This window comes from Nestor notabilis, unplaced genomic scaffold (genome assembly GCF_000696875.1).
Source record: "Nestor notabilis isolate BGI_N333 unplaced genomic scaffold, ASM69687v1 scaffold11271, whole genome shotgun sequence".
NCBI lineage: Eukaryota > Metazoa > Chordata > Aves > Psittaciformes > Psittacidae > Nestor > Nestor notabilis.
In genome coordinates, this window is record NW_009914274.1 from 82,741 (window position 1) to 110,723 (window position 27,983).

The following is a 27,983-nucleotide window of genomic DNA, read 5'->3' on the forward strand; positions in this document are numbered from 1 at the left end:
GGCTGATTACTTCAAGCCAAGCTCAGTGTTACAAGTCACAAGCGGCACAGAATTGGTCACCGTTCCATCCATCTGTCTGAGCAAACATGAGAAAGAATCCACAATAAAGATGCTGCCACAAAAGAGGCTGCAAGAAAAAGCATCTAGAGTATGGGTTGAAAGGGACTGTGATGAAAGTGGCACAGTACACTGCTGCACCATCATATTATTTTACAAGGGATGCCTGACTACAGCTACAAAGATGAGACTGAGCGGGCCAGTCATGGCTGAAGGAAAAGTGAAGACACATTCCAAAAGGCACTACATATTGAACTGGTCTTGAGCATCTGACTAATACAGGGAGCCTTCCATTGCACATGGTAAGTTGTGAGTTGTGGCAGTTAAAAGAAACCAAGGACCTCTGACAGATCAGTTCTGCAGTATTTGGAAGACACATTTCCCTGACACTGAGCACCATCATTCTGAAGGCAGCTATGGTTAATAAAGGATATGGCTTGAGTCTTCTACTGGTTTTGCTCTGGTAATTGAAATGTGCAGGTAGGTATTGGCATTCTGCATGGAGACTAGGGCTTTTATTTGCTGACATTCAAGAACTGAGTAAGGGGTACAAACACTGCAATATAAGCCTCTGGTGAGCTAATTGCTTTGCAAGAAAAATCTATGCAATTGGAACCAGTTGGAGAATCTCCAGACTAAAATCCAATTGGGCTGATAAATTATGCCCAGCTTATTAAACATAGAGACTGTCTACACTGTAAGTGGCCCAAAAGGAGAAATACTGTTCTACTGGCAGCCTAGATGGTCCCTCATTTCTTTTTAGTGTCTTCTGCCCTGGCGTATTAATCTGTCCCAGACCACCTCATGCTACCTAACCCTCCTGGGAGTTCTAACACAATCACATTTCATTTTCAAAGCCCTCTACTCTGCTCTCAGCCAAATAAACTAACCTATAGGGCTACAAGGAAGAGGATGGGAACTACTGATAAAAACTCAACTTATTACTCAAGGGCACTCAGCATTACAACATTTCTTTCTAACAAAACAGTGGAATGGCAGAATAAACAATCATGAGAAGTATGATGATGCCAAGACTTGCCACCTCTGGGCTTCCAGAGACCACTTAGAATATAAGGTCTTTCAAACAATCTTGCTTAAGTATGTTAAAAATATGTAAGCAGAGATTAAGGAAAGACGTGCTAACTAACCCAATCTTCTCTAAAGCTGCTACCTGGCCTAGTAGAAAGTGTTCCTGCCCATGGCAGGGAGCATAGAACTAAATGATCTCTAGGGTCCCTTCCTACCCAAACCATTCTATGATTCTGATTTCTATTTGAGGAGCTGTAGTCAAGCAAAATGAGACACAGCACTGGAGGATGACCAGTCCTGCTACTGTCCCTTCAAAATTTCACAATGTTCTAGTCCAAGGAGAACAGAGGAATTAGGCAAATTGCTACGGTACTTGTAGGACGACACATCCCCCCATGCCCCAAGATATCTGTTATCTTGCCAAAGTCCCACTTCCTAAACAAGGTTGTAACATCTGCCAAGACATCATCTCCTTTCCAGATAAAAATTACAGTAGAATAGGCAAAATTCTGGGGAAGCTGGAGAAAAAAGGAGGAGAGTGAAAGGAGCAAAGGGAAATTTGTGGCTGATAGGAAATAACTGTCAGTAGTAAAGATATTTCTTTTCTCTACAAAGGAACAGAAACAGAGAAGGAGAGAAACACCACTAGACTGACCTTTATATTTGTTTAAGAAAACAAAACCCAAAACAATCAGAGATGGTTGAACTAACAATTTCTCCGATTCCCCTATTGGATAGATGTGACAGGCTTATGAGCTAGGACTTCTGCCCAGAGTAATGGTGCAATAAGGAAGCAAAAGAGACTAGTCTTGCACTCTAGAGTTTGTGTAGATACTAAAACTAAATCGTAAGCACAGGGCTGGTCCAGAATCACATTCATGTCTTCTTTTAAGCTGTACTGGGCTGAATACATAAAAAACTAGTTTGTTATCCTGCATTTTAAATGATTGGATTAGAACAGATTCTACACTGCTTTATCTTGCTAAATTCTACATATTCCTTCAAGGAGAAGAGATTCAGAGCAGCCCTGCGGAGAAGGACTTGGGGGTGGTGGTTGATGAGAAACTCAACATGAGCAGCAAGTGTGCGCTTGCAGCCCAGAAACCAACTGTATCCTGGGCTGTATCAAAAGAAGCGTGACCAGCAGGTCAAAGGAGGTGATCCTGCCCCTCTACTCTGCTCTTGTGAGACCTCACTTGGAGTATTGTGTACAGTTCTGGTGTCCTTAACATAAAAAGGACATGGAGCTGTTGGAGCAAGTCCAGAGGAAGGCCACGAGGATGATAAGGGGGCTGGGCCACTTCCATTATGAAGACAGGCTGAGAAAGTCGGGGCTGTTCAGCCTGGAGAAGAAAAGCTGCGTGGAGAACTCATATCAGCCTTCCAGTATCTGAAGGGGGCCTACAAGGATGCTGGGGAGGGACTCTTTGTTAAGGACTGTAGTGGTAAGACAAGGGGTAATGGCTTTAAACTTAAATAGGGGAACTTTAGGTTAGATATAAGGAAGAAGTTCTTCCCTGTGAGGGTGGTGAGGCACTGGAATGGGTTGCCCAAGGAAGTTGTGAATGCTCCAACCCTGGAGGTGTTCAAGGACAGGCTGGACAGAGCCTTGGGTGACATAGTTTAGTGTGTGGTGTCTCTGCTCATGGCAGGGGGGTTGGAACTAGATGATCTTAAGGTCCTTTCCAACTCTAACTGTTCTATGATTCTATGACAGGGGATGCCTTTAAGGATGGTGGGAAATAGTGGATGTAAGACTAGCAATTGCTAAAAAGAGATTATAAGGGTGGTGATATATCAGTGGCAAAGATTAGTACAAGCTTTTATTTGCCCAAGTCTTAATTAGCTGTGCTATTGCCCCTTTTCAGTTTCATTTTAAATTAAAGATTTATATGGAAATTGTAAATCTGGAGAGACACTTCAAAGAGAGATCTTGATGACATCGGGGTATTTACACTGGCAGCAGCATTATGGAATTCACACTATTTTTAAATTAAGGACATAGCTCAATAATTGCCAGTCCTGTGCACTTACATATTCTAATTGAAATTTTACATTCTGGCATCAACTATGAATCCTAAATATAGGCAGCATGGTCTTTTCTTTGGAACTCACTACACAAATGTATCAATTATGACAATTTAATTAGACATGCTTTTATTCTATTAAAAATAGCTTTTTGAAGAGTTAAAGCAAATCAGTACAGTATTGTTAATGGCAAATCTAAAACATTTCAAATTCCTTGTGTTACCTTTAAGGAATGCAGTAATTTTTAAGAACCAAACAGAACAAATAATCTAAGTGATTACTTAGCTTATCTACAAATATTTTGTATGTAGCTGACTGATGATTCACTACTTCATTATTCCATTAATGGAATCACCTAATAAAACATGAATGCAAAGTCCAAGTACTTTGGACAGTCACCAAAACCCCATGGTGGCATTATTTGCCAAAATAAAGATTTTACTCCTCACAGAATAGTGATAGCAGATATGACTTAAACTGTGAGAAAACATAGTTTCTCATTTGTTTAACAGGGCCAGCCAAGCCCTCAGCATGTAATCTCTCCTTCCTCCTCTCTATTTTATAAGTTTTCTCATGCAAGTAACTTGGGGAACATAAAAAGAACTGCAGAAGCAGGGCACACTTGATAATATACACCATCACAAGATAAGAGACATGCTTTCTACAGTAATGCACTTGATAAACACAGATAAGGTGCTGAGAGAGACCAGCAATGTAGTATGCCTTACAATTACTGTTTCCACACAGAATTCCTTTGAGATCAATAGTGCAAAAATCCCATTCATTTTGATGGGATTCATTTATTTTTTAATGTTATGAAAAGTAACTGCAGCAGTTAACACAGGCACAGTAATAACTGCACTAGAGTACACCGGCCATTGTAATTTGGATCACTGTGAAAGCCATTTTTTATTACAAAAGAAAACAAGTCTTAGGAGTAGGTGGAAGGACATCAGTATTTAAAGAGATGAGTTGTATAATATCTGCCACTGAAACCTTCGAAACAGGAAAAGCAAATGCTCTGCAAATTAAGATATGAATGCAGTTACAAATTTTCAACATGGAATTAATGGAAGGGGGAAGAAAACATTCTGGCAAAGCACTGATCCAGCAAAGTCATTGGGCAACTTCAAGCACACAAGCAGTCCTACTGAAGTAAAAAGGGGAAGATTTGAAGGTAAAAACTTGTCCACACTTAAATATTCTTCTGCTTATATGTTAAGAGTAATCTGATAATTCTCATTACAAACAATAACCCTTTCAAATTTTAAATAAAATTTCAGAGAACCCTTTGAATTTCTTGTGAACATAAAAGAATCTCCTACCTTAAACTAGGACCTAGAGAATGGAATTGTGAAAAAAAGAGAAAAATAAATCAAAATTTGGTCTTATTTTTAGATTTACATTTGGTGATTTGTGTTATGCTTTATTTCATAAAACATGTAACTGAAAATCTTTCTGGCAAGCTATGGCACATAATAAGGGCTGAAGGGATCTCAAAAGGTCACCCACAGCAGTATTTCTCAACCTCTTTAAACATAAGCTCCTCTAAGCCTTTCTGAAGAAATTTCAGAGGCCACTTTGCGCAATGTCATCACAATTCATTTCTGGCCCACTCAAAATCAAGTCTAACTTTGAACACCTGTGAATTTCTTTCCCCACTTTGCTTCTCTACATCTTGCTGCTTGTTTATGTTCAGATGAAATTTCTTGCAACTGCTTCTAATGCCCTATGGTTCACTGACTGAGACACACATACACAGATCTAGTCCATCCTACTGCCTAATATGTGATCAACCATACCTGACAGGTAGTTATCTAACCTGCGTTTAAAATTCTCCAGTGGCAGACGCGCCACAATGTCTCCAGCCACACTATGACAAGAGTTTTAACTACCTCAACTTTTGTAAAGATTTTCCTAGTGCTGACTTAAACCCTACAGCAACGCGAGCCCACTCTTTTTTGTCATAATTATGATGAATCATCAACAGATTATTTCCTTCTCCCCAAGATAAACTCTTGAATGCATTAAAGGCTTATTTATGACTCTCCTTTGTCTCCTCTATAGACTCCAGAACCTCACTCCCTCGGATCCATCTTCACTGGACACGTTTTCTAAATCTCCAGCCATTTTTGATGCTCTCCTCTGAAGTCTTTCCAACCATCCACACTCTTCATAAACTATAGTGCAAACCCCTGGACCTCATAAGGACTAAGAGTAGGGCTGTTCCCCCCCTCTTTGAGGCTGTTTCTCTCTGTATACATCCCAGTACAATAACTGCCTTTTTAGCACCACTATGACATTGTAAACTCCTGTTCCTTTCCCACAGAACTGTTACCTAGCTAGCTGTTCCTGGGTTTGTATTTGTGCAACTGCTCCTTGAATAGTTGCACATTTTTCACAGATCTCTTTCGAATGCGACTCTTTTGTTAACTACTTTCAATGTATTGTTTTCCAGCCATCTGATACCGACTTCATCTAGGCTAGAAAACATACTGCACTGCTCCATCAGAAATAATACTGAGTCAAGCTTATACACGTGCTTATTAAGATTTTTAAAATCATAATCATTAATAAACACCAGTCTTTCAGCCTAGGTGCACCAGTGAAACTTCTGGAAACTGTAACTCTTCGGTCTGAAGGGACACAAGCACTTTTCTGAGTCACACATTTAGAAAAAGAGGCTGAAACTGCACAGAAATTAAAACCAACAGTCCCTGAGGTTTCCCATGAAACTGGAGGCATACAAACTGACACCAACCAAGAAGAAGAGATGCAATAAACATTGGCAAGCAAAAATAAATGTTCATTTAAACCATCAATATTCAATAAGAACAAACGCCAAATTCTAGAAGTCTATATATCTATCTACTGTTTCTTTCTTAGCCACAAGGCCTGTCAGAGAAGAAAATTAGATTGTTTTGACATAATTTGGTCTCGACAAATCTGTGTTGGCTGTTACAATTGGCATATACAATTTGAGATGCCAAAAGATTTATATCATGGAAAAGGTAGGGCGAGTAATTGAAGATCTGATGCGCCTAACAAGAGAGTGTCGTAATAAAGAAATCACTCGAAGGGGCTTGGATCAGCACAACAAGTAGTCAAAAAAATGCAGCTAATACTTAGCCAACTTCCTAGAAGAGAATTCCTTCTACTCTAAATTTATACATACTGTATGGAGGAAAGCATGAGCTAAATGTATATAACACAATATAAATTTCAGGAGAAAAGAAATTCCTTTCCTTTAGCATTGCTCTTCTTGTGTAGTAAACTTAGTGACTGGCAGTACATTTTTATCCAAATATGCACACATACAAAATTACAGATACATCTCACTCCCCCAGTGACTTTATAACATGTTGCTAGGTAACAGTGCACACAAGTCAGGTTTCAAGACCTTTAGTAAGTCGCCATAAAAAAACTGCATAGGCCTTTTGCATGAATAATGTACATTTGTATGCTTTTTCTGATGCCAATAGATCAGACGTTGAAAACATGACCGTCTGCCAAACTGTAAACAGCTCCCCCTCAACTGCTACATGAAAAAACAACACATCACAATGTTGTATGTTTTCTCAGCTTTCAGGCTTTCCTCCCTCTCCCGCTTTCTGCTCTCATTCTTGCTATATGCAGCCATCATGAGCACTACAATCTATAGGTCAATACAGCTGGTGTGTAGAGCCACTCAGCACACAGCAATTCAAATTTAAGATAGACATCAGAATGACAACATATACAGGACAGCTGTCAGATGACATAAAAAATGGATTTCATACAGAGTCCCAATTTAAAACTCAAAAAAAATGTACAAGTAAAAAATGTACAAGCAAATCAAAACAGATGCAGCCTTGCTCAACTGTTGTTGGTCATAATAATAAGTTATACCAACAGATTACTATTATTTTTTTGGGGAAGGTTTTTGCTGGTTCTTCCAACCCACACAGCAAACCATTTGTACCAGCTCATTTCATCTCCTGCTTGTCCTCAGCTCTTTTCCATTTTCCTCCACGAAGCCTCAGGCTTGATTCCTCATGTTTACCCATTCTGCTCAATTCCCCGCAAAATTGTGATCCCAGAGGTATAAAGGTCTGCACAGATGAGGACAGCAAGCTTTTCAAAAATATATGGCTGCAGTTTCACCAAGGCAATGGCATCAGTACAGAACTAATTCCTTAGTTTACCTGACAACAAAATTCGCTAAAATGCAACTTACATTCCATTTAAGGTAAAAAGTTGACCAATTGTTTTCTAATGAAAAGGGTATCTTCTATCTCCAAAGTCTAAAACTTGCCATGGGGACTGTCATCTCCTTGTGAAACAACTTCTTCAGTGACATTTTTTCCTGACTTCTTACTCTTTAAAAATTAAAGGCCAATTTGGAAAATATTTAGTACAGAACATCCCCCCAGTATGTCCACATTTCTGAAGTGTTCGGTAAAATCAATAAAAGAGCACATAAAACAGATTCACCCTAAATGTATCTGCAACTTCAGTCTCACATATGAATATCATTCTTAGAGCAATAATCTGACAGTGAAAGAAAACACAATAAACATGTGCTTTGCATTAGATAAGGATTTGAAGTAAAATAGTAAAAAATATTAAAAAACAAAAGAAAAAACCCACAAAAAACTGTTCATGAATCTCTCAGACTACCCTTCTAGTGTTAATAACCAAGAAATGCAGTAACATTCATACTTCACATGTATCTAATGGTTAGACCTCATATATTACTCTGAAAGAAAGGTGACCAGTACTTTATTGGTCCTATTTAAACAGACGGGTAAATGCGGAAACTTAAAAGCTGAATTTTCTAACGTGCTGGGCACTTGTGACCCTCAGTGATTTCAAACCAGAACTACAGGTATTCAGCATGCCTGAAAAACACACCAAATGAGACTTGCCAGGTAATTGTCAATGAACATGAAATCCTGGATAGAAAGTTCTCTCTCCCAATCCTAGCAATTAAACAGCAAAATCCCTCTCTCCTCTCACTGTTTTCCATCCATCATCCACCTCTCCTTACCAGAAGAAACAAGAAATTATAAGTTAAGAAGTTGCAATGTTTTTCTCCCTGACTTGGCAAACCCAAGGCAAAGTGTTTCTTAGCCTGTAAAGAGGCAGCTGCCGCCGCTGCTTGCTACTCAATTACCTGACAGCTTCATAAGAAAATCTGATGCCATCTTGACAGAGATGTCTTGGCTGAATAGTGCTGATGCTGTATTGGCCACAAAGTCAGAGGACTCTTTCAGCTTTGTGTTGTTGGGTGCTCTGTCAACAGTGCTAAGAGCAAAAGGTGCAGCTGATATGCCATTGTCATCTTTGGGCTCTTCTTTCACTAGTAAAGGTGGAATACCTCCACTAGGCTGCCCAGCCACATCAGGTGTTTTAGATACAGATGCTGATCCTGTAAGTTCAGGTCCACCTCCTTCCCTCTGTGGTCCCGGGCAGGAGTCACTATTTATCTGTGGTGACCCCTTCACCTCAGTTTCTGGTATTTCCTCCTTCACTTTGGATTCTGTCCTGAGGAAATGTTGATGGCAACGCATATGGAGTTTCAGGCTGAAGTGGCGGGAGGAGGTAAAAGGGCATAGCTGGCATTGAAAGGTCTCACCCCTGTCTTGGTGCTGATGAACCTGGTTCAAGAGGTGAAAGATAAAAGCATGTATTAAGCAGAAAACATTTTACTAGCATTATAGAAATCTCAGCTACACTTCTCACACCATTTTAGAAAAAGTTAACTACTGAACTCTTCATTCTGAGCACTTGGAAAGAGGTCAGGCACTAGGAACAGTAGGATTCTTTCACACATAAGTCAATGAACATAACATCAGAGTCAACTAAAAAAAAAATTAAAAATCAGGAACATCTGTTTCTGCTGCATGGAAACAATGAAGTCTGCTTTGGATCAAACAATTCTTATGACCAGATCCTGATGACCTGTCTGTGCATAGAAAGACTTCCAAGCTATAACTAGTAGCTTTCTTCATTACAAACAAAAAAAACACCCTTATCTATTACATGATCTGCTAAGCATGATCATTCTGCATAACCTCATAAATAACAATTGTCCAGAGCAAACCAGCAAAACAACACCCTCACAGCAATGTCCATCATTGACTCTTGCATCAATTAGAGCAAAACCAGCACCTGGCAATACCAAGGCAATACTGAAACAGTTTGTTACAGATTAATTCTACCAGAAAACAAACAGTTCTGTTATGATCAAATATAAACATTTGCCATTTATTCTATTTTATCGGTCAAGTAATGATAACAGTTAATCTTACTGTCCTCATATTTTGACTACAGGCTCCTTCTTATAAAGTCTGCATGCTCCAGTATGACCACAATGCCTAGTGTCCTCAGGCTTGATCCTGATTACCTTTTAAATAGAACTCTATCCAACCATCCATGTGTAATGGTTTACATATTATTTGAACAGGCACACTCATTAATATAAACTATATACAAATAGTTATTCAATTCCTTGTTTAACACGGTACTTATGAAAAGGAAGGAATAACTGAGCCCAGAGTAATAGTGGCTAGTGGTACGAGTGAGTATATTGAAGTTTTTTCCCTATAGCTTCACAAAGGAATTTTAAATCCTGACAGTGACACTCCAGGCTACTCCCTGCAGAAAGACTGGCAAATACATACATTTGTTCCTTACTAATTGATGAACATGGGATCAGAACAAACTGGCACCAGACTGAGCTCCACACATTCGTTTTCACTTGTGACTCAAGTTGGTTGGAAACCTTTCAGTGAGACAGATTTTTGTTGGAAAATGGCAATTTGTTGAATGCAAAATATTTCACCTGAAATACAGAGAGGTTTGATGAACTCTTGGCAAGCAAGGCATGATTCCCCTACCCTACCAAGTGGCACTCTACTCCCTGCTCCCTAGCTTGGCTCAGAAGCAGCAGCTGTGACAGCGATCCAAGGCTCACTGCTATAGCCTGAGAGTCCAAAAGCCCTGAGGGCTCCAGCTCTAATCAAAGTTCAGCTCTACACTAGGGAGCCTGGAAAACCCAGCTTTAGCTAAGGCTTTCAGCATTTTGCAGTTTCCTGCGGAACTGAGATCTACATCTCAAGTCCTGGTGCAGACACTGCAGAGCTATGAGAAAACAGTAGCATTTCTCAAACACAGCTCTGTCAAAATTCGGTTGGAGTTTCCCATGGTTGTAGATTTGGCCTGATTAATTTTCTGTACAGTAAGAGGAATTCAGTCACAAGCTCATATGCAGCACCTCTCCTCTGAAGATGGACTGAGAGAGTTGGACTTGTTCAGCTTGTATTAAAAAAGGCTCCAGAGAGACCTTATAGTAGCCTTCCAGTTCCTAAGGGTGGCCTACAAGGAATCTGGAGAGGGACTTTTTACATGGGTGTGTAGTGATGGGACAAGGGGAAATGGCTTTAAATTGGAAGAGGGTAGATTTAGAGTAGATATTTGAAAGAAATTCTTCACTATGAGGGTAGTGAGCCACTGGAAGATGTTAACCAGAGAAGCTGTGGCTGCCCCATCCTTTGCAGTGTTCAAGGTCAGGTTGAACAGGGCTTTGAGCAACCTGATCTAGTGAAAGGTGTCCCTGCCCACGGCAGGGGGTTGGAACTAGATGATCTTTAACGTCCTTTCCAACCCAAACCTTTCTATGATTCCCAGCTCTACACACACAGGACCTGAATTCAGATCTGCTAAAATATGAAGCTAAGAGATGTCCCTCTTTTAGTCCCTTCTTCTTTCAGCAAATACGTATTTCATTAGTGCTGTATAACTTTTCATTCAGTAGTTTTTCAAGGGCTCCAGAGATTAGGTACTAAACAAACAGAAGGCAAGAGAGAATTTCTCTTGGCCAGCCACTTTACAGAATGACATTCTCAGTATTGTACAAACATGACATTTACAGACAAAGTAATTCTGGAATCTTATAATTGCACTTGACAACAAAAAAATTAGAAGACAATGCTAACTTCAGACAGTTTTAAAGCACAATCTTGCAGAAGAATAGCAGAACAATAAATTCTAAATATTAACAGGTTACAACAGAAATGCCGACCAGCTTGACTGTCTACATTACTGGAAACAGGATGGTCTGTGAGAACAGAAGTCTGTAAGCACTCTTCTTCATCAAGAGCACCAAGATGTACTAATGGTAGCAAGCACTCTCACCATGGCAACTTTATCTCTTACACCCACTAAGATTCTGCCTGCCAGGGTTTCTCTCCAGGATCCCCTTCAATCAACATTTCCCTGCCTACATATTTAACCACTAGATGCCCCTTATCACAATCATCAATACTATGCTTTCCGAAGGCTGCCACTGCTGCAGTCAGGTGGCATGGTCTGTGTGGGAGCCTACCATGAGTGGCATGCCACCCCTGCAGTATCTTTTGAGAATGGATGAGAATAGGGGAGACTGATTCATCTGATTTGGATTTTTCTCCTGCCCAAAGACAACAGCAGCATCACCAATGGATTTATTATAAAATAAAGTATGTTTATAACTTGCAGGCAAGGAATGACAGAATCCAAACCCAAATACTTAGTTTTAAAAGGAAGAATTTTAGCTCTATCAAAAAACCTACATGAGACAACATCAAGACCAATATTTAACCTTCAGTGAGTCCAGTCCCACCATGAGATTTAAATATTCTTTTTTTAATTATCAAAAATAAGTATTTTAAAATTTGAACACCATTAGAATTAGAAGCTAAGAATTAAAGTCCCTTTAAAGGAAAAAATGCCCTTTATTTACCATCTGATAGCAGCTAGAAGAGCCAAGAATTGCCACTCTATGCTATTTGGAGGGAAAAGTCAAGGCAGCAACTACTTGCTGCAGAGTAAGAAACAAGAAACCCTGTACAGCTACACAGAAAGCCACAGGGGAGATCCAGGTCACAGAGTGTTAGCGACCAAAAAGCTGCCTTCTCCCTCCATGAGACAGAAGAATGGCTCTTACACTGTGCTAATGCTACACAAACCATCAGATGTCCTCTTTAGACTCAATGAGGCTGTTACTGGAAGAACCACAGGTAGGAGGAGACAAGAGGGCAGCTGACAGGTTTTCTCCAAAGTCCCAGTCTGAGCCCAACTGCTGCTAGATTTGGATCTCTCTGAATTAGGCTGCAACGAACCACAGTGCACAACCTGCTCTTTCAAAATCCAACAAACCTCCTGTCTGACTTATGTCTCAAACATATAAGGACTTCTGTCTTCTGAGTTTATTTCATTTAGTTCTGGATATTCTCCTTGAGTGTGTAAAGTACTTGCATCATCTTTATTTTAACCCTACAGTCTTCACAGTCTCCAACAATATTTTGTGGTTCTACAGTTTTTTCAATGTGTGCTTGATATTACATATGCAATAATTTTAAACAGAACTCTACACTCCTTACAAACTTCAGGCCTAGTTTGAGAGCACTTGGGTAATAATTATCTATTAGTCATTTCTTTATTTGCTTCTTTCACTTACTGTTGCTGCCTCCTCATTCTCACAAGACAAAAAAAAGAGGCCATTCAATTTCTCTTCTCTATCACATGCATTAATTTGATCACACCTCGCACCTTCGATCACACCTCTCTCACCCTCCTGGCAGTCTCATTCTTTTCAGCTTCTTTCTTCAATGGGAGTTCTTGCCATCACACTAATCATTTTGATTGCCAGCTTTTAAAATCCCTTCTATCTCTGACACGTCTTTTTGATGCAGTGACCAAGAGCGAGTATTGTAAGTGGCAGCACACCATACGTTAATAACAGCATTGTAATATTTTCAGGGTTATTTCTGTTTTATTCTCCAGACATTCAGATATGTAATGTACTTTTTTTAACCACTGCCGCGCATGCTAAGAAAAGGTTTTCATTGAACTGTCTACAGTGATACCCATATATTTTCCCTGAGTAGTCACAGTTCATTAAATAAGACAGCCAGGTGCATTATTAGACTCTTGTTTCCAATGTGCAGTACCTTGTATTTGTCAACAGTAACTTCATTTGTCCCTTGTTGATCTGTCAGACAGCCTCTTTTTGTTCTCTCTTAAGCTTTACCTTTTAAAATCTTGATTCATGCACAAAAGGTTTTATTGTCTACAATTCTCTTACCCACAGACATCATTTTGTGCAGATCACATTTGCTAAAATACACACAATTCCACTTAGTAATGGAATACCTCTCTGTTAGCCTTCTGTCATGCTTAAAATTGCTAATTCCTGCCTACCCTTTGTTTTACTGTCTCTTGGTGAATTTCTAATTTGCCATAGTACATCACATTGCTTAATTTATTTGGCAGCTTCTCAGTGAGAAGCTTTGCCAAAGGCTTTTTTAAAGACCAAATAAATTTCAACCAATTCCCTAAGTCCATGATTTTCTTGACATGCTCAGAACATCTGAGTAGAAGAACACATGATTTTCTTTTACAGACACCACATGCCCCTATCACAACACCTCATTCGTATCACTGTATTTTTTTTTCCCATTAGGTTTTTATTGACATACTAAGCAATTTCTTAAATCAACTTTTCATACTTAAAAGCAACAGCCCTGCTGATTTACCCACCAATTTACGTCCTAGGAAGTACACCCTGGTCCATATGGATGTACCACAATTACAAATACACGTGATCCCACCTAACAAAGTACAGTGGTGAGTAGGGTTGAGGGAAACAGTGCCACAGGCACCTCCTGCAATTTTGTAGTACTGGTGAGGTAGGTATTTTCTTTTTCCCCTTCCTTAAAGTTGGGGTAATACTCTGCAGAGACTCTTTTCTACTTACGAGGCACAGGAAAGGAAGAATTGGCATTCACCTTTTGTTTGTGGAACTTAACAGGGGTTTTTAGTTGTTATTTTTTAAACAGTCATAATAAGAGGAAGTGTTTTTTTCTGAGAACCTCCATCTCTAAGCAAAATCAGAGCATAATGGGGTTGGGGTGCTAAATCCGTTCACTGCTCTGTTTGCTTCTAGGTACTCACTCTTCACCTTCTTTCTATGACCTAATTATCACTCTTTTCTTTGCCTACTATAGGTTTTATTTTTCTCACAAGCTTTGAAGTGGATTAACATTTCCATAAGGGGCATCTGTCTAAGCAACTACTACAATTGACAGCTACTACAACCTGGCCACACAGCCATACCTGCCTACCCACTGATCTTCTCTGGGGTTTGATTTTTATTTCCTTTTTTCTCTTAAATCTCTTTTAGTAAAATGCTGCCTTCTGTGACTGCATTAGAGTACACTCGAGAGGTCTCCATCTTGCATCTATCATGTGCCCCTCTGCTTTTTCATTTCATGCTCATTTCTGATAAATTCCTTCATTTTAAAAATATTGCACTTTCCAAAATTTAGTGCTATGTTGCTAGTTTTGATATGATCCTTCCCCTCAGGACACATACATTATTTATATACTATTTTCTTTCTGAAACTATTTCTTTGCTTTGCTTGAAAGCAAAGGGGAAACAAAAAAAAGCCTCTCTGCAGGGCTGGATGAGGCATTCACAAAAAAAATTTGGTTTTTTTTTTTTTTCTTTTTTCTTTACGATTTAAGGTATCCTTGCATACCCTGTCTTATCCTTGTCTCGTATACAAAAAGTGACAAGATTAAAAGGCAGATATTTGAAGTCATTTGTGGTACCTGTCTGAGACTCAGGGCACTGGCTTCACTTGTTGAAAAGCTGTGCAAGTTTGCATTATCTCCCGTTGTCTGAGGGAAGGCAATGAAATCACAGGTGCCTCCCAGGGCTCTTTAAGTTTAGCTTAAACCAAAGCAAAACCCCTCCCATACATACAGTCAACCTCTCTCTCCCCTGCTTCATCTAGTGAAGATACTTCAAAATAACCTATCCTGTACTTCACCAAAATGGATTAGGAATACTTATTCAATTGTCTGACCCTACATGCAAAAGAAAAGAGGGAAAAGCAAATCACTAAGGGGTAGTGTGCACCTAGCTACATTCTTCAGGGCCTTTTATTACTCCCACTATCATGTAATTAATAGCCTCTCCCTAAACAAGAGGCTGATTAGAATCCTCCTTGTATTACACAGGAACATTAATCTGAGATCTCACTACATGGTCCCTATTCTTAAGCAATAGAAACAGGAAGATCCTGTGGTTAAGCATCACATGACCTGCCTGCCACTGTATCTAACTTCTCTGTTAAGCTTAATCTTCTCTTTCCTCATTTTCTGCCACACCTCATGCTTCAGCATGTGTTCACAATGCCTAACTTTTCCACTGCTAGAAGGGCTGGCTCACCCATTTCTGCCTAACGTCTATACAGCAGCACAAGGAACATCTATAGATATTATTTTTGGCCATATGCTCCTCTTCCTCATTCCCCCTTCCAAGTGCCCAGGCTAATATCCCGTTGCTTTCTTGGAACGTATCTGCATGATCTCACAAGCCTCTCCCATCCACCAATTGCTGAGGAGGATTATGTGCATGATCCAAAGACACCAATTGGCCAAAGTCTGACTGATGCTTGTGGTATTGCTCTGAGGTAAATTTAATCCCCACTTCCCTACCAGGAAAAACAGAAAAGCCTGAGCCTGCTGCCCCTTTCCGCTGCTTTCTGCAGAAGTATGTTAAGATTCTCTCTCAAGAAGAAAACAGTATATTCCAACTGAATATATGTTCAGATAAATAGAGAGGAGGACTCAAGCACAACCCTTTCTGCCTGCTCCGACAAGATACCTTTCTCAGTTACCCATTCCTTTTGTCCAGCTTCATTTTCAGTGTTCTCAGCACCCCTGAAAACCACACTATGATACCAGAATCAAGTTCTGAGATGCTACCCCCAGATTCCTGGAAATAAGGGCCAAAATTTGCGGTTATGCATGTTCTATGATTTGACATCAAAAATACTGTACTGTGTCTATTTTAGGGTTTTTCTGAGGTGCATATCACTGCTGAATCTAAGTGCAATATAACAATTATAGATGCTGTGTGCCTTAAAAGGCAGACTACCCAGCCTCCCTTTTTCATTGTGTGTCTGTGTGGAAACTTCCCTTGTGCTTCCCTTCTTGCCTTTCACTCCTCGCCTCCAGTTGTGAGCTGGTCCTGGCAAAGTGCCCTTGCTAGAAGAACGTTCCATCAACATGGTGGGTAGCACATGTAGATATGAATATGGGTTAGGGCTGGAATCAATACAGCTCTCTATTAAGATTTTCTCTAGCAGGCGACAAGACACTGAAAATGTTGGCAATGTTGTATTCTGGGTCAATCAGTTTGACACGTCATAATTACCATAAAATTATAGAGTATTTATATTATTTAGTTATTCATTAACCTAAAGATACACGCAATAAGGAGAGACCATATGGACACACACAAGCCACTCATGGAAATAAAATCTCTAAATAATCAGTTTCAATGGAAAAGCCCTACAAGAACCTAGAAAAAAGAGGAGGTGTTTCAGCTCTTTGCTATGCTGCCTAGGAGGAAACAGAGACAACCCTGTTAGATTTTGAGGACTGCAGCTGGACAGAACACCTCAACAGGTTTTGCTTGTCATCCTTATCAATGCAACATAAAACTTGAAAACCAAAAGCAGGCAAAAGGAAAAAAGCTTGGCTTGTATTAGTACCCTAGAATAAAAATTGGCTTATAATGAATGACAAACACCAGCCTAATACCCTAATTTTGAGTAGCCTTTTGGTTTTGAAAAACGTGTCTCCACCTGTAGCTGCAGCTGACTCATGGGCAGGGAGAGAAGAGGAGAGAGCTGGAGGTAGCTCTACCTTCATGGGTTGCCTGCCAGGAACGAGGTAAGGCCAGGTAGCTCCCAAAGGATCATAGGACAATGAGGAGAACTGAAACACCTGACTGGCATAACCAGAACACTGCAGGCTAAGTAGCTCTCAGCTGTGCTGTACCATGTCTGATGTGTATTCATTCCATTTTGAACACTCTTGGCCTATATATATGTCAGTTATCATAACCCCATACCTATTTACATACAGATTTAAAAGCAGCACTTTCTTACAATGAGAAAAGAAATCTACTATTTTTTTTATTTTTAATCTTGTTATCAATTTACACTTTCACCAAAGGGAATTCAAATTATGTCTGACACTGTTGGACACATGACTAACGTGCCCCTATCCCATTCACCTGCTTCAATTTTGATGTGATATAAAATGTTTTTACGAATAGCCTACTCAACTGAGAAATGTGAAACCCATTGAAATTAAGGTAAAACATTATCTTTCAGATTCTTGTGCTTATGATTCTTTACCTCTATCCATGAGGCTATAAAAGGACAAAAGAGCAATTACATCTTAAATAGGGGGCAGTTTTACCAGCAAAGACCACATAATCCATCATGATCTGCATGACTGGATGGCATTGACTCATCAGACTTCAGATCTTACCTCTATAGTAAGGCTAAAGGAGGCTGTAGTATCTCACACTGTGTCAAGCAGCTCTGGGCCCTGCTCTGACCTCCGTGATGGCAGTCCTGGGGTAGTGGCTGGACTTGATTATCTTAAAGGTCTTTTCCAACCTAGTTGATTCTATGATTCTATGTCTAACTGAGCATTACTTGGTAATAATTACCATATTACCAAATAATTAACACTACATGTTACATGTTTGTACATCTGTTTTAAGATGACATGAGCTCAGTTAGGTGGGAGCAGGAAAGAGCACAAGGACTTCAGACAGCAGTCAATCTGCCAGCACACAGAGACAGTGAAAAAGTTCCTCATTTTCTTCAACCTGTGACCACCTATGGAAATCATTATGCCAAAAAGGAACGGATAGGCCCTCAACTTCCAAATAACAACTCAGTAAGAGGGACACGGGGACAAAGCAGGGGACAACAACAGGTCTTTGCCAGGCAACAGCAAGCTTTTAGGTGATGCGTGCTTTGCAGCCTGTCAATAACCAAAACCAAGAAGCCTTTCTTATGATAGAATCATGCTGTGTTCCCATTCTAGATACTCATCTTCTACTCCTGATGGCCATATGTGCCCTCTAGTCAACATGGAACACCAAGTCCTAAAAGAAAGAGCCACAAACACCAAACCTTCTTGTACCTAATAAGGATTAGCATGATACATCAAGGATGCCTGGGAATAGTGCACTGATCCATAGTAGAAGCATTAAAGGATAAGCCCTCAGACTTTAGGGGGATGACTCCAGACCTAGCAAAGACCTGAAATACAGTAAGATTTGCTGTTCTGACGAGTGGAATCATCTGAATCATTTGCATGGAAGTGAACAGCTACTTGGCTGTAAGCAAGGTTAAGACTCCTGTTTAGTGATCTCAAATTCTGCACTAGCATATATAAAAGCTGAACAAGCATTTTTGTCCCCCTCCACACCAGTCTGGTTCTCTGTTACACACATTTGTCTAAACCAGACAAAATACTAACTGTATTAAAATATTTCACTATTATAAAACTCAACTGCATTAACAGGGGAAACTTTTTGCACCTTAGCTTCTTCATCCATGGGCTAATGAGGCAGGTACCATTTTTACTTCATCAAACATGTTCTATAGCTTGCAAGACCACACGCTTTGCATACTGCAACCATGTAGTACTTCAGCTAAGCAGGTAGGCAGTTTCTTTACATGTTTATATTTTTCCGTATCAACACAGATACTGCTTCATTCAAAAGAACATTTTCAGTCTGAGCCTAAAACTAAAGCTGAGTTAAAAGCCCACTCTAAACTTAATGGAAACTCTTCAAAACGAAACATTACGGTATAAAATGTCATTCTTTTTGGTTTGGATGATTCACTGCTGAAATGCCTGCAGTTAAAAAATACAGCAGGAGAGAAAGTTAAAACTGCAGGCCTGTCTGTGGAAAGTCATGGAGAGAACCCCTGCTAGTGCTGGCTGAGTTGAGTGTGATGCAATGGCATGCAGACATACTAGCTGGCACCCTGAAAACCAGCACTGCTGTGTTTGCACGGTGTCACACCTCAGCTAACATCCCTGCTTCTGGTGGTTTCAAGTCCAGAACTAAATCAGTCTCAAACAGCTTTTGCTGCACCAAGTTGACATAACCCAAGGAAGTTTCCACATCACATAAAATGGAAAGGCAAGCAAAGGAAAAAAGTTATTTCTTTCTCTTTTTGTGGTCTCTAACTGAAATAAAGGTATCACTAGTAGTATAACTAGGGAAATATTGTTCTTGAAAACTCAAAATAGTTTTGTTATGCTATCATTTTTTCATTGATGATTCAAGTGATTCAATTGTCAGTAAACACTTACCTTCATGTGTGATTTGAGATTGTCCTTGCGTGCACAGCGAAATGGACAGAGTGGACACTGATGACTTTTCAAACCTGTATGAATCACCATGTGCCGTTTCCAGTAACTCTTCCTCTTGATAACCAAACCACAGATTGGACACTGGAAAGGTTTTCCTCCTTCTTCTTCAGAGGCTTAGCACAAGGGGGAAGAAAAAGAGAGGATCCCTTATAGCTACTTGTCAAATACTTTCCCCTTGTAAACATAACCAAGATACCATTTTTCAGTGCTAGAATTTATCTGCAAAGAGACATTGGTTAAACAACATATACCTGAAATTTCAGTTCTGTCCCCCTCCTCCGCATATCCCTTTTCCCCTTAATCTAGTTATTCTCCCTCTAAGAAAGGTCACCATAATTTGTAAAGGTTAATGTCCAAAACATCTTTTGGCTAATCAGGAGGGGATGCTACTCTATCTCACCTGGTCCTAATGGTCCTTATAATTTAACTAAACTGAGATGGATGTCTCTCATAATCATTACTTTGCAGCTTCATTTCCTATCAAAGGCCGGTTATAGCAGGGTATGGAAAATATGCTTAACTGTCAAAAAATGATCCATTTCCATATCTGATGGTTAGCCAGCAGGGGAGCAGGATATAAAGCATAGAACAATCCACAGCTTAACTGAAAAGCATGCTGGTATTCCGTATCAGATATACTGAACTACAGAAATGAATGGCTTCAGAACCCCTGCTGTTGAAATTGTTTAGTTATGGTCAAGCAGATGCTGCTGCAACTTCAGTCATCAGGTCTTCAGGTCATGGGTTTCCTGCTGCTCCTCCAGTTGCCAGGGCTTTAAACTTTCCTAAAATGTTTGCACTCTGCTTTACTGCCCAATTCACCTAAAATATGAAAAGGATTTGGTAGCATTTATCAGGTGAATGTGGTTAATGTCACTGTGTGTGGAACCACTGCAAGGTTGAAGGAAAGAGAAATCCCTTGCTGCTGACTTCACACAACTAACCATCTATTCATTCCCTCACCACAACTTCCTCTGCTTAGTGTAAAGAAAGGTCTAATGTTACTGTGAAATTGGAAGCCTTTTCACTCACTGTAAAAGACTATTTCCAAATATCCAGAGCTCAGCAATGTGCATCCTGCTATTTAGAAATTCTCTCAGAATATTTCATCTCATTATTATCAGTTATTTCCTACTGATAAGGATATAGCAAACACCAAATTCCCTTGATGAGGAACTAAGTGATAAAAACCTCCAGAAAGATTTGTCATATCCTAAAATACAATTCTTGCTATTAGGGAGGAAACAAAAACACTGTAATCCAACTGATCGGGTCATCATTATGTAAGTACAAAAAAGGACACATTGTCAAAGCATGCACTTCTAGAAGTTCAGAAACGCTCATCATGAAATATTCTATGACATTCAACATACTATCAAACTGTTCCACTCCCTGCACCTCTGAAAAGTACGCCGACACCAATGCTAAAATTGCTTGTGTTTCAATTTTTAAGTATCTTTACTTACTTCTTCACACAAGGCAGGAGAAAGACAAACCACAGAAAAAAAAAAAGCATTAGTAGCATTTTTACCTGTCATTTCTTTTCTTTTAACCATATCTCTTCTCCAGCCTCTGGCTATCACCACAAAGGATCCAGAAAAGAAATATGTAACAAGCTATTACCTGTTTTCCACCCCAATAAAAATAAATCTGCAAACAAGATGGATCAATAGTAATTTAGCACATTACAAAATATGCAAAGAACTGGACTGAATGCATGTGACTTCACCAGTAACAATGACAATGGTGCAAAGGAATTATTTCAATGTTCTCCAAAGCTGAACCATGTTAGCTCTTCACTATACTACACAGACCTAAGCATTAAGAGAGAAAATCGTGGGATTCAGCTTTTCTTCATTTATATTGATGTCTATTTTATGTCACATGGTGTCAATTAGTTGGAAAGACATCAACCCAGTGAAAAGAGAATCAGCTAGTGCTTCCCAAAGAAGCTTCAAGAACAAAATTGCAAGCATCACAAGCAAAAAGTTACACCAAACCAGCATTTGGTCAGTAAAAGAAGGGTCTGCCACCCACACATCTTAAAAAATTCTATCAGAACTTTAACAGAGATTCCAGGCTACCTTATGAATTTCATCCCAAGCACATGAGCATTTTATAAATTGGCAATATTAATAGATTGATATAAAAGTCAGTTTTCTCTGGACCACTTTACTATAATCTATGCAAGTAATGATTAGGTCCACCAAACCTGACATGCAGTTCCAGAGGTGCCTACTCTGGATAAGCCATGGCTCCAGCTTCTTGCCTGAAATAATTCTGAGCAAATAGCTCAACATGGTGGACAAAAGAGCAGCAGGCATACTCTTGTAATTAACTATTCCTCTTTAAATAGCCTCCACCTTTGCTTTTCCTTACTTGTCGACATCTAATTAATCTGAGTATTGATCTCATGACCAAAGCTAGATGTTGCTGGTGGGTAAGTGAATCAGACTCATGACAACAAAGCAAACTCCCCAGTGCCTTAAAAGTTTAAAGTACAAGAGGAGATACGCCACCTCCCCCAAGCTATGCCTCCTGGGAATAGGTGTCTCACCTTGGAATGAGACAAAAAAAAAAAAAAGGCTCAATCACAGAGTCATAAAAAGCTAAAACATTATAAAATTAAAAACTGTTTTTTGCTTTTAGTGCCATAGGGTTGTAGGTGCAAAAGGAATCAGGAACATGTGACATTTATTTCCATGGCAAATACACACACTCAGCTGCTCTACTCATGTACAGAAGTGAAGTCTTCAATCAAAGGTCACTGAACAGTGACCTCTTTTTGCAAGCTGCACTTCTCCATAGCTGAGGGGACCAAGGAGTCTAGCTTTCCATAATAAACATCCAGATATGCTAACCAACAGCTTGCTTTTTAGTTTCAGTCACTTAATTATTTAGAAAGGAAAAACTTAGTAGCATACCAGAAAATGGACTTAAAGAACTTTCGCTATGAACATTACACCACAAAGTTTGCTTGGATGCCAACTGGCACTGGCTCAGTGTGTATGAACTGAAAGGAAACACCATTCCTCTTGGGGCACTAGTCCCATATATTATAAAAAATGGATAGTTATTCCTTGGTTACTAAGGACCTGAGGCAGTCAGCCCCCATTGTTATCTTTTAGCAGCACAGTATGCTTGGGCCTTCAGCAAAGAGAGTATTTGGTAGTGCATAAAGTGCCAGTACTACCAGCACACTTGCATGCTGGTACAGAGCACTCCCCTCGTATAAGCTGTACAGAGAAATCTCAGTTTGTTGGTCAAACACAGAACCTGGATATTACTACAACTACCTACTTTTCCCCAGTAAAAACTGACGATGTGAACAGCTTTTTCTCCCGCAGGAAATAAACTAATAACTTCAGATAAATTTTAACCTTACTCCTTTTCTAGACATTGCTGTTTTTCTTATATGAAGGCTAGCCTTATGGGGAAAGTTACATTAAATTAATGCCCACAGTCACATTGGTGTAGCCAGTGTGGGTACTCCTATTCCCACATGAAAGGACCTTTTTCTTCATTTAAGTTATGTTACTCCAAAAAGGACTTCATCTAAACCAATGAAAACCTTAGACCAGATCCATGCCATAGTTTGCTACTTCAATTGTCTTAGCAAAACACACCAGCAAAGCATTTGTAGAACACATGTAACTGGGAGCAAAACCCTGCTACCATCGCATCCCTACCTCTCCTCTTCCAAGGGAAGAATAAGCACTTCTGTCTGTCCTGTAAGTTTTTACCAAGGGCTGCACAGGAACAGATCAGACCTCGTAACATCCCTAAACAAAAATGTTAAGTCAGAAAGACGGTATTGCAATGATACAATGCCCATGTCAGGTTTCATGTATTTACACTGGCTTGCTACACCTGTGCAATCAAACTGGTATTCCTGATAAAACTTTGTAAAGCTCTAATACACCGAACCACTTTGTGCATCTTATGAAGATAGCTGACGTGCTTCCTTCCCCTCTGCAGCAGAATGCCGCTCCAGGGAGAACACTGACAACACCTGAAGCTGTATGTTCTACTTGAAATATGAATCCATGATGTGCACTTTTTATAGGAAGAGACGAAAGAAACCTTATTTTTCCTTATTTTGAAGGTGGATCATTGCAATTTCCCTGCATGGCTTGCCACGGTTTTTGTTACCAAAATTATTTCTTCTTATTCCCTGTAAGCCTTATTCCTTGACTGTCAACAGCTGGAACTGGTGAACAGAAGTCAGAAGTGTAAAAATGGTTCCTGTTGAAGAAATTGGAAAATCCAGTTTGCCTTTTTTAGAAAAAATAAAAAAAGTAAAAAAAAAAAAATAGAGGACAAAGGACTGCAAAATACAGAACTGCTGAAAAAAAATTTAATGAAAAGTGGCAACATAATAATATACTCTGGTAAATTAGGACAGGGTAGTAAGCAATTATACAAAAGTCTATTTGTGACAGAGACAGCAGGAGGGAGAATTCTCCCTTGTCCAGTATTTCAAAAGTGGTAGTTTTGTACATGCTCACTGTTACCGTGAGCTCCCTAACACAGATTCTTTGATCTTCTCCATTAAATATTTTTGTGGACTTACTCTGAACTTGGTAAGAGCGGAAAACACCATTGTAGGGAATAAAAAAAAAAAGTACTGAGCTGTACACTTATATTTTTCAAACATGGAAACATTTGTGACAATTTGGTCTTCAAGTGGTATTTTAAAAAGCTTTTCTATTGTTTACCTGAAGTACCTACTTCTTATAATACATGGAATCGAACCAAATCCAGGCCCATTGAAGATAAGTTACACAAGCCTATAGGAAAACAGATACATTCTGTGTAGTGGTTCAAACTGTATCCATACCTGTAGTAGTGGGTTTAGATGCTCTTCCCTTAGGGACTGGCAGTAACAATAATTCCAAAGACTGTGGTGGAGTTGCTTTCTCTTGCTTCAACTCTGAAAGCTGCAGGGGATCCTCAGCAACCAGTGATTTCTTCTTCTCAGCCAACAGGGTGCCCGCAGCCCTTGCAGCAACCTCCTTGAGAAGGGCAGCTGAAGAGGTCATGGAAGCCAGAGAAAGGAAAGAACTAGCTGGAGGCGGGTGCTCCTGCCCAGGAGTCATGCTTCTTTCACTCACTTTCTTAGACAAAGCTGCTAATGTGGAGCTGGCTGACTGAGAACTAAAAGGTGAGGAAAAGGATTCAAACCTTATAGTGTCTTCAGTCCTTGACAGAGATTTGTCCTGCAGAACAGCATTTGCTGCGGCTTTCAGTTTCAGGATAGCTGAATCAGGGGACAAACCACAGGTGGTGGTTGAATTTGGCAACCATTTACCTTGATTCCATATAAAGTGACTACTTGCACTGTATTGGTCACTTTGTTCCTGTTTCTCAGCAAGCTTTCTGGCAAGAACACTTAGCTGCTGGGCATGATGAGCAGGTGGAGAGAAGGAAAGGTTTGAGCCAAGATTTACGGGGGACTCAACTCTGCCATTGACTGTAACAGCAGTATCCAGCTTGAGGGAGCCAGCCTCCAGCAGCCGCCTCAGGTTACTACTCAGTGGCTTATTTGGACCAGGAGGTTCTTCTTCACAGAGACAAGACACATCAGGAGAAAGGTGCTCTTTGCTCTGTAGTGTGTCTCTTAGTGCCTCATTTTCAATGGATCCCAGCTCCGCTGTGTTGCTGCTAGGAGTTGCACTTCCCAAAGAAGTATCTGGGGAAGTGGACTGCTCTTGGATCCTGTCCTCAAGAGACAACTTAAAGTTCTCCTGGACTTCTCCATATGATGCCTCTGAAGGAGTTTCTGAAGAATTTCCAAACCAGCGTTCTTCTTCACTGAGTTCACCTTCCACTTCTTCCTGTCTGGTACCATCTGCGTGGAACCAAGAACAACAGTATTATTCCCAAATATGTGTAAAATAACTTAGCATGAAGTATGCCTGGTCTCTGCATGACCCTCGTGCCTAGTCAGTCACCTAACATCCCCCTGGAGTGCACGGACTTAGCATCAGCCTGGACTGAGTGAGCAGGAAATCTTGTTTTGAAAATGATTAAGTCTTTCTTTGAAGACAAGATCATGATAAGCCTGTCATCTTTCAGTCAGCGTAACTAAACCAGCTGAAACTGCAATGATACAAATATACATCATACATATTCATGTACTGCAAATATTTCATTATTGGTATAGCCTGTATTCCTGCAAAATATTATGAACTTTGTGGTATAAAGCAAGGATTTAATGGGCCCAGAAATTAGTGGATACTCGTGTCTTTGTACAACTACCACAGGTGCACCTTCACAAGCCAATCAGGTATGTAGCTACTCAAAGTAGTTTCTTCCAGTTACTTTAAATCTCAGCCTAATCCTGCAGTGACCCCTATCTAAACCAGAATAAAATTTGTACCGCTGATACACAATTCATTCCTGAACAGCTGAAATGACTAATACATGAACACAGGCTGAAGTTCTCATCTCTCCAACTATTTGAGAAGGAATGTCCGACACACAGAACTAGTACTTGTGGTTTTTTTCTTCTTAATAGACACCTCTTGTTTATTATTTGCTTGTCACTCTCCATTAATGTTGAAGTTTTAAAGACCATCCTAAACTGAACTTAGTTTAGCTGAAAGGGGGTGGGGAGGGGGGAAAGTGGGGGTGAGAGAGCAGCATTGGTCTCAATGCAGTTAGTTACATTTCCTCCTCTTCGGTAACTGCAACACGTCTAGTCTCCCCTGAGACCTAACCGACAGTATTTAAAGCACTGTGACCCTGGATTGCTCTTCTTCCTGATAGGTATTCAAAGTCACACAGACATGACCAAGACTTTTTTTGCAGCTCTTGCTGGCCAGTCAGAATGTATTTAAGAACAACAGCAATGCCAGGATGAAATTCATGTTATCTTCTCTTGCCAGTGTCCCAAGCTACAAAAAAATCTTTGTAATCATACTACAGCAAAACAAAAAGATTTAATATAACCCTCCACTGACATCCTGGAAATAAGCCTGCATGATATGTACTGCACCTACAACCATGTATTATTCCCAGATTCCCTATTTAATTCCAGCAAATTGCAGAAGTTGTAGAGAAGTTGATGAATAAAACCTTAGATTTATATTATTGCTTTGATCCAACGAATTTATGGAGGAGAAGCCCAGCCAAATATATCATGAGCTATATCTCTAAGAGATACCAACATACACTTTGAAAGCAATGATTTTTTTTTAAATATTATACAGAATATGAGCAATAGTCTCTCACAGTAAGTTCCTTTTATCCAAAACCCTTCAGAGAAAAAATCACCAATATTTTAAGAGCCCACAATAAAACCACCTAGTTACCTGAGATAAGTAATTCAAGCAGAAGAGGGCTAGCATCCTTCCTATTCAAAACAAACAAAAGCACTTACCTAAAATTATTCTGACATTAAACAAGTTAACATCACAGACACAGCAAGATTAATAATAACATGCACATAAAGACCAATACAATGCACATTCAAATCAAGTAGATGCTAATCAGTTGAACCAGCACTTACGCAGGTTAAAGGAGGACTGAACTTACTCTTTTTTCACCCCATGAACATCAAAAAGTAACTTGAGGCATGTCTGTACAGTTGGGTGCACTCAGATGAGAGATTCGTCTACTCATCCCAGATGCAAGCAAGTTCTGGACTGGAAGCCAAAGTAAGCATCTAACTGGCACTTTGCCAATACACCGATACACCAAGAGCAGGGCACATCCTCTGGGACAAAGCCTAGAGTTGACACCACTACACAGCTTCTGAACCAGAGCTAGCCTGCATCCTGCCACTCACATCCAGATGTCTGCTTACAACTGACTGTTAAAACAGCCTCTCCTTGCCCCTGCAAACCCCACTCTCCTTGTGACTCTGCTTGCCATCCATAAATAGGGAGGAATAATTGCGTTTCCCTTCACTCAGAAAGTCATCCAAAAATTACTCTGAGAGGTATTTAAGTGTAAATGGTTACAAGAGAAAGTGGGTTTCTGTTTTAGAGAAATCTCCAGCTTACTAAATGCTCAGCCTTCTCTGTTCATTGCCATGTACCTCAATTTATTAACATTGACATGTTTCCAAGTTGTAACCAGCCTTTAAATACCAGTTAAATAACACTGTTTTACAAATCTCTCAATCTTGTTCATCCTATCTGCACTAGAAATGAATTCTTCATTCTCACCTGCACCAGTTTTTGCTATAACCATAAAAATAAAGTCCCACATATATTTTCACTCTCTCTCCCTCTTCTCTAAAGCTGACATCTGAGGGAACACTCACAGTAGCTGAGGAACAGGACACTGGTATTTGAAGTTGACGGTAAGGATATGGGAAAAGGAATTACGCCTGCTATGGCACAGCTGCAGTACAGCTTTGTTCGACAGTATCACAACTATACTATGCCTGCAACCAAAAAAATAAGGTAGCAATATCAGGAGAGATAGAAACAGGACATGGATTGCCTTTCTTTCTGCAGACATGCATATTCTCCATTGGTCTTGCCTATATGAGGAGCAGCCACCAATATTTTATTGACAGGGAGCAGCAGAAATGCAGAACTCTTCGGTTAACGGGTTGCTACACAGGGCAA

At 39.9% G+C, this 27,983-nt stretch overlaps 1 protein-coding gene across 1 annotated transcript in view; it reads right to left on the minus strand.

Moving 5' to 3' along the window:
• The window catches only part of ZNF827 (zinc finger protein 827), a 75,837-nt gene extending 50,379 nt beyond the window's left edge, over nucleotides 1-25,458 (minus strand). The window contains exons 1-4 of the mRNA XM_010023581.1: nucleotides 25,356-25,458; nucleotides 24,242-25,252; nucleotides 19,342-19,514; nucleotides 8,270-8,753 (exon numbers count right to left, since the gene is read on the minus strand). Coding sequence (XP_010021883.1) covers nucleotides 8,270-8,753; nucleotides 19,342-19,514; nucleotides 24,242-25,252; nucleotides 25,356-25,458 — 1,771 coding nt within the window. The remainder of the gene's footprint in view (nucleotides 1-8,269; nucleotides 8,754-19,341; nucleotides 19,515-24,241; nucleotides 25,253-25,355) is intronic.
• Between the last annotated feature and the right edge of the window lie 2,525 nt (nucleotides 25,459-27,983).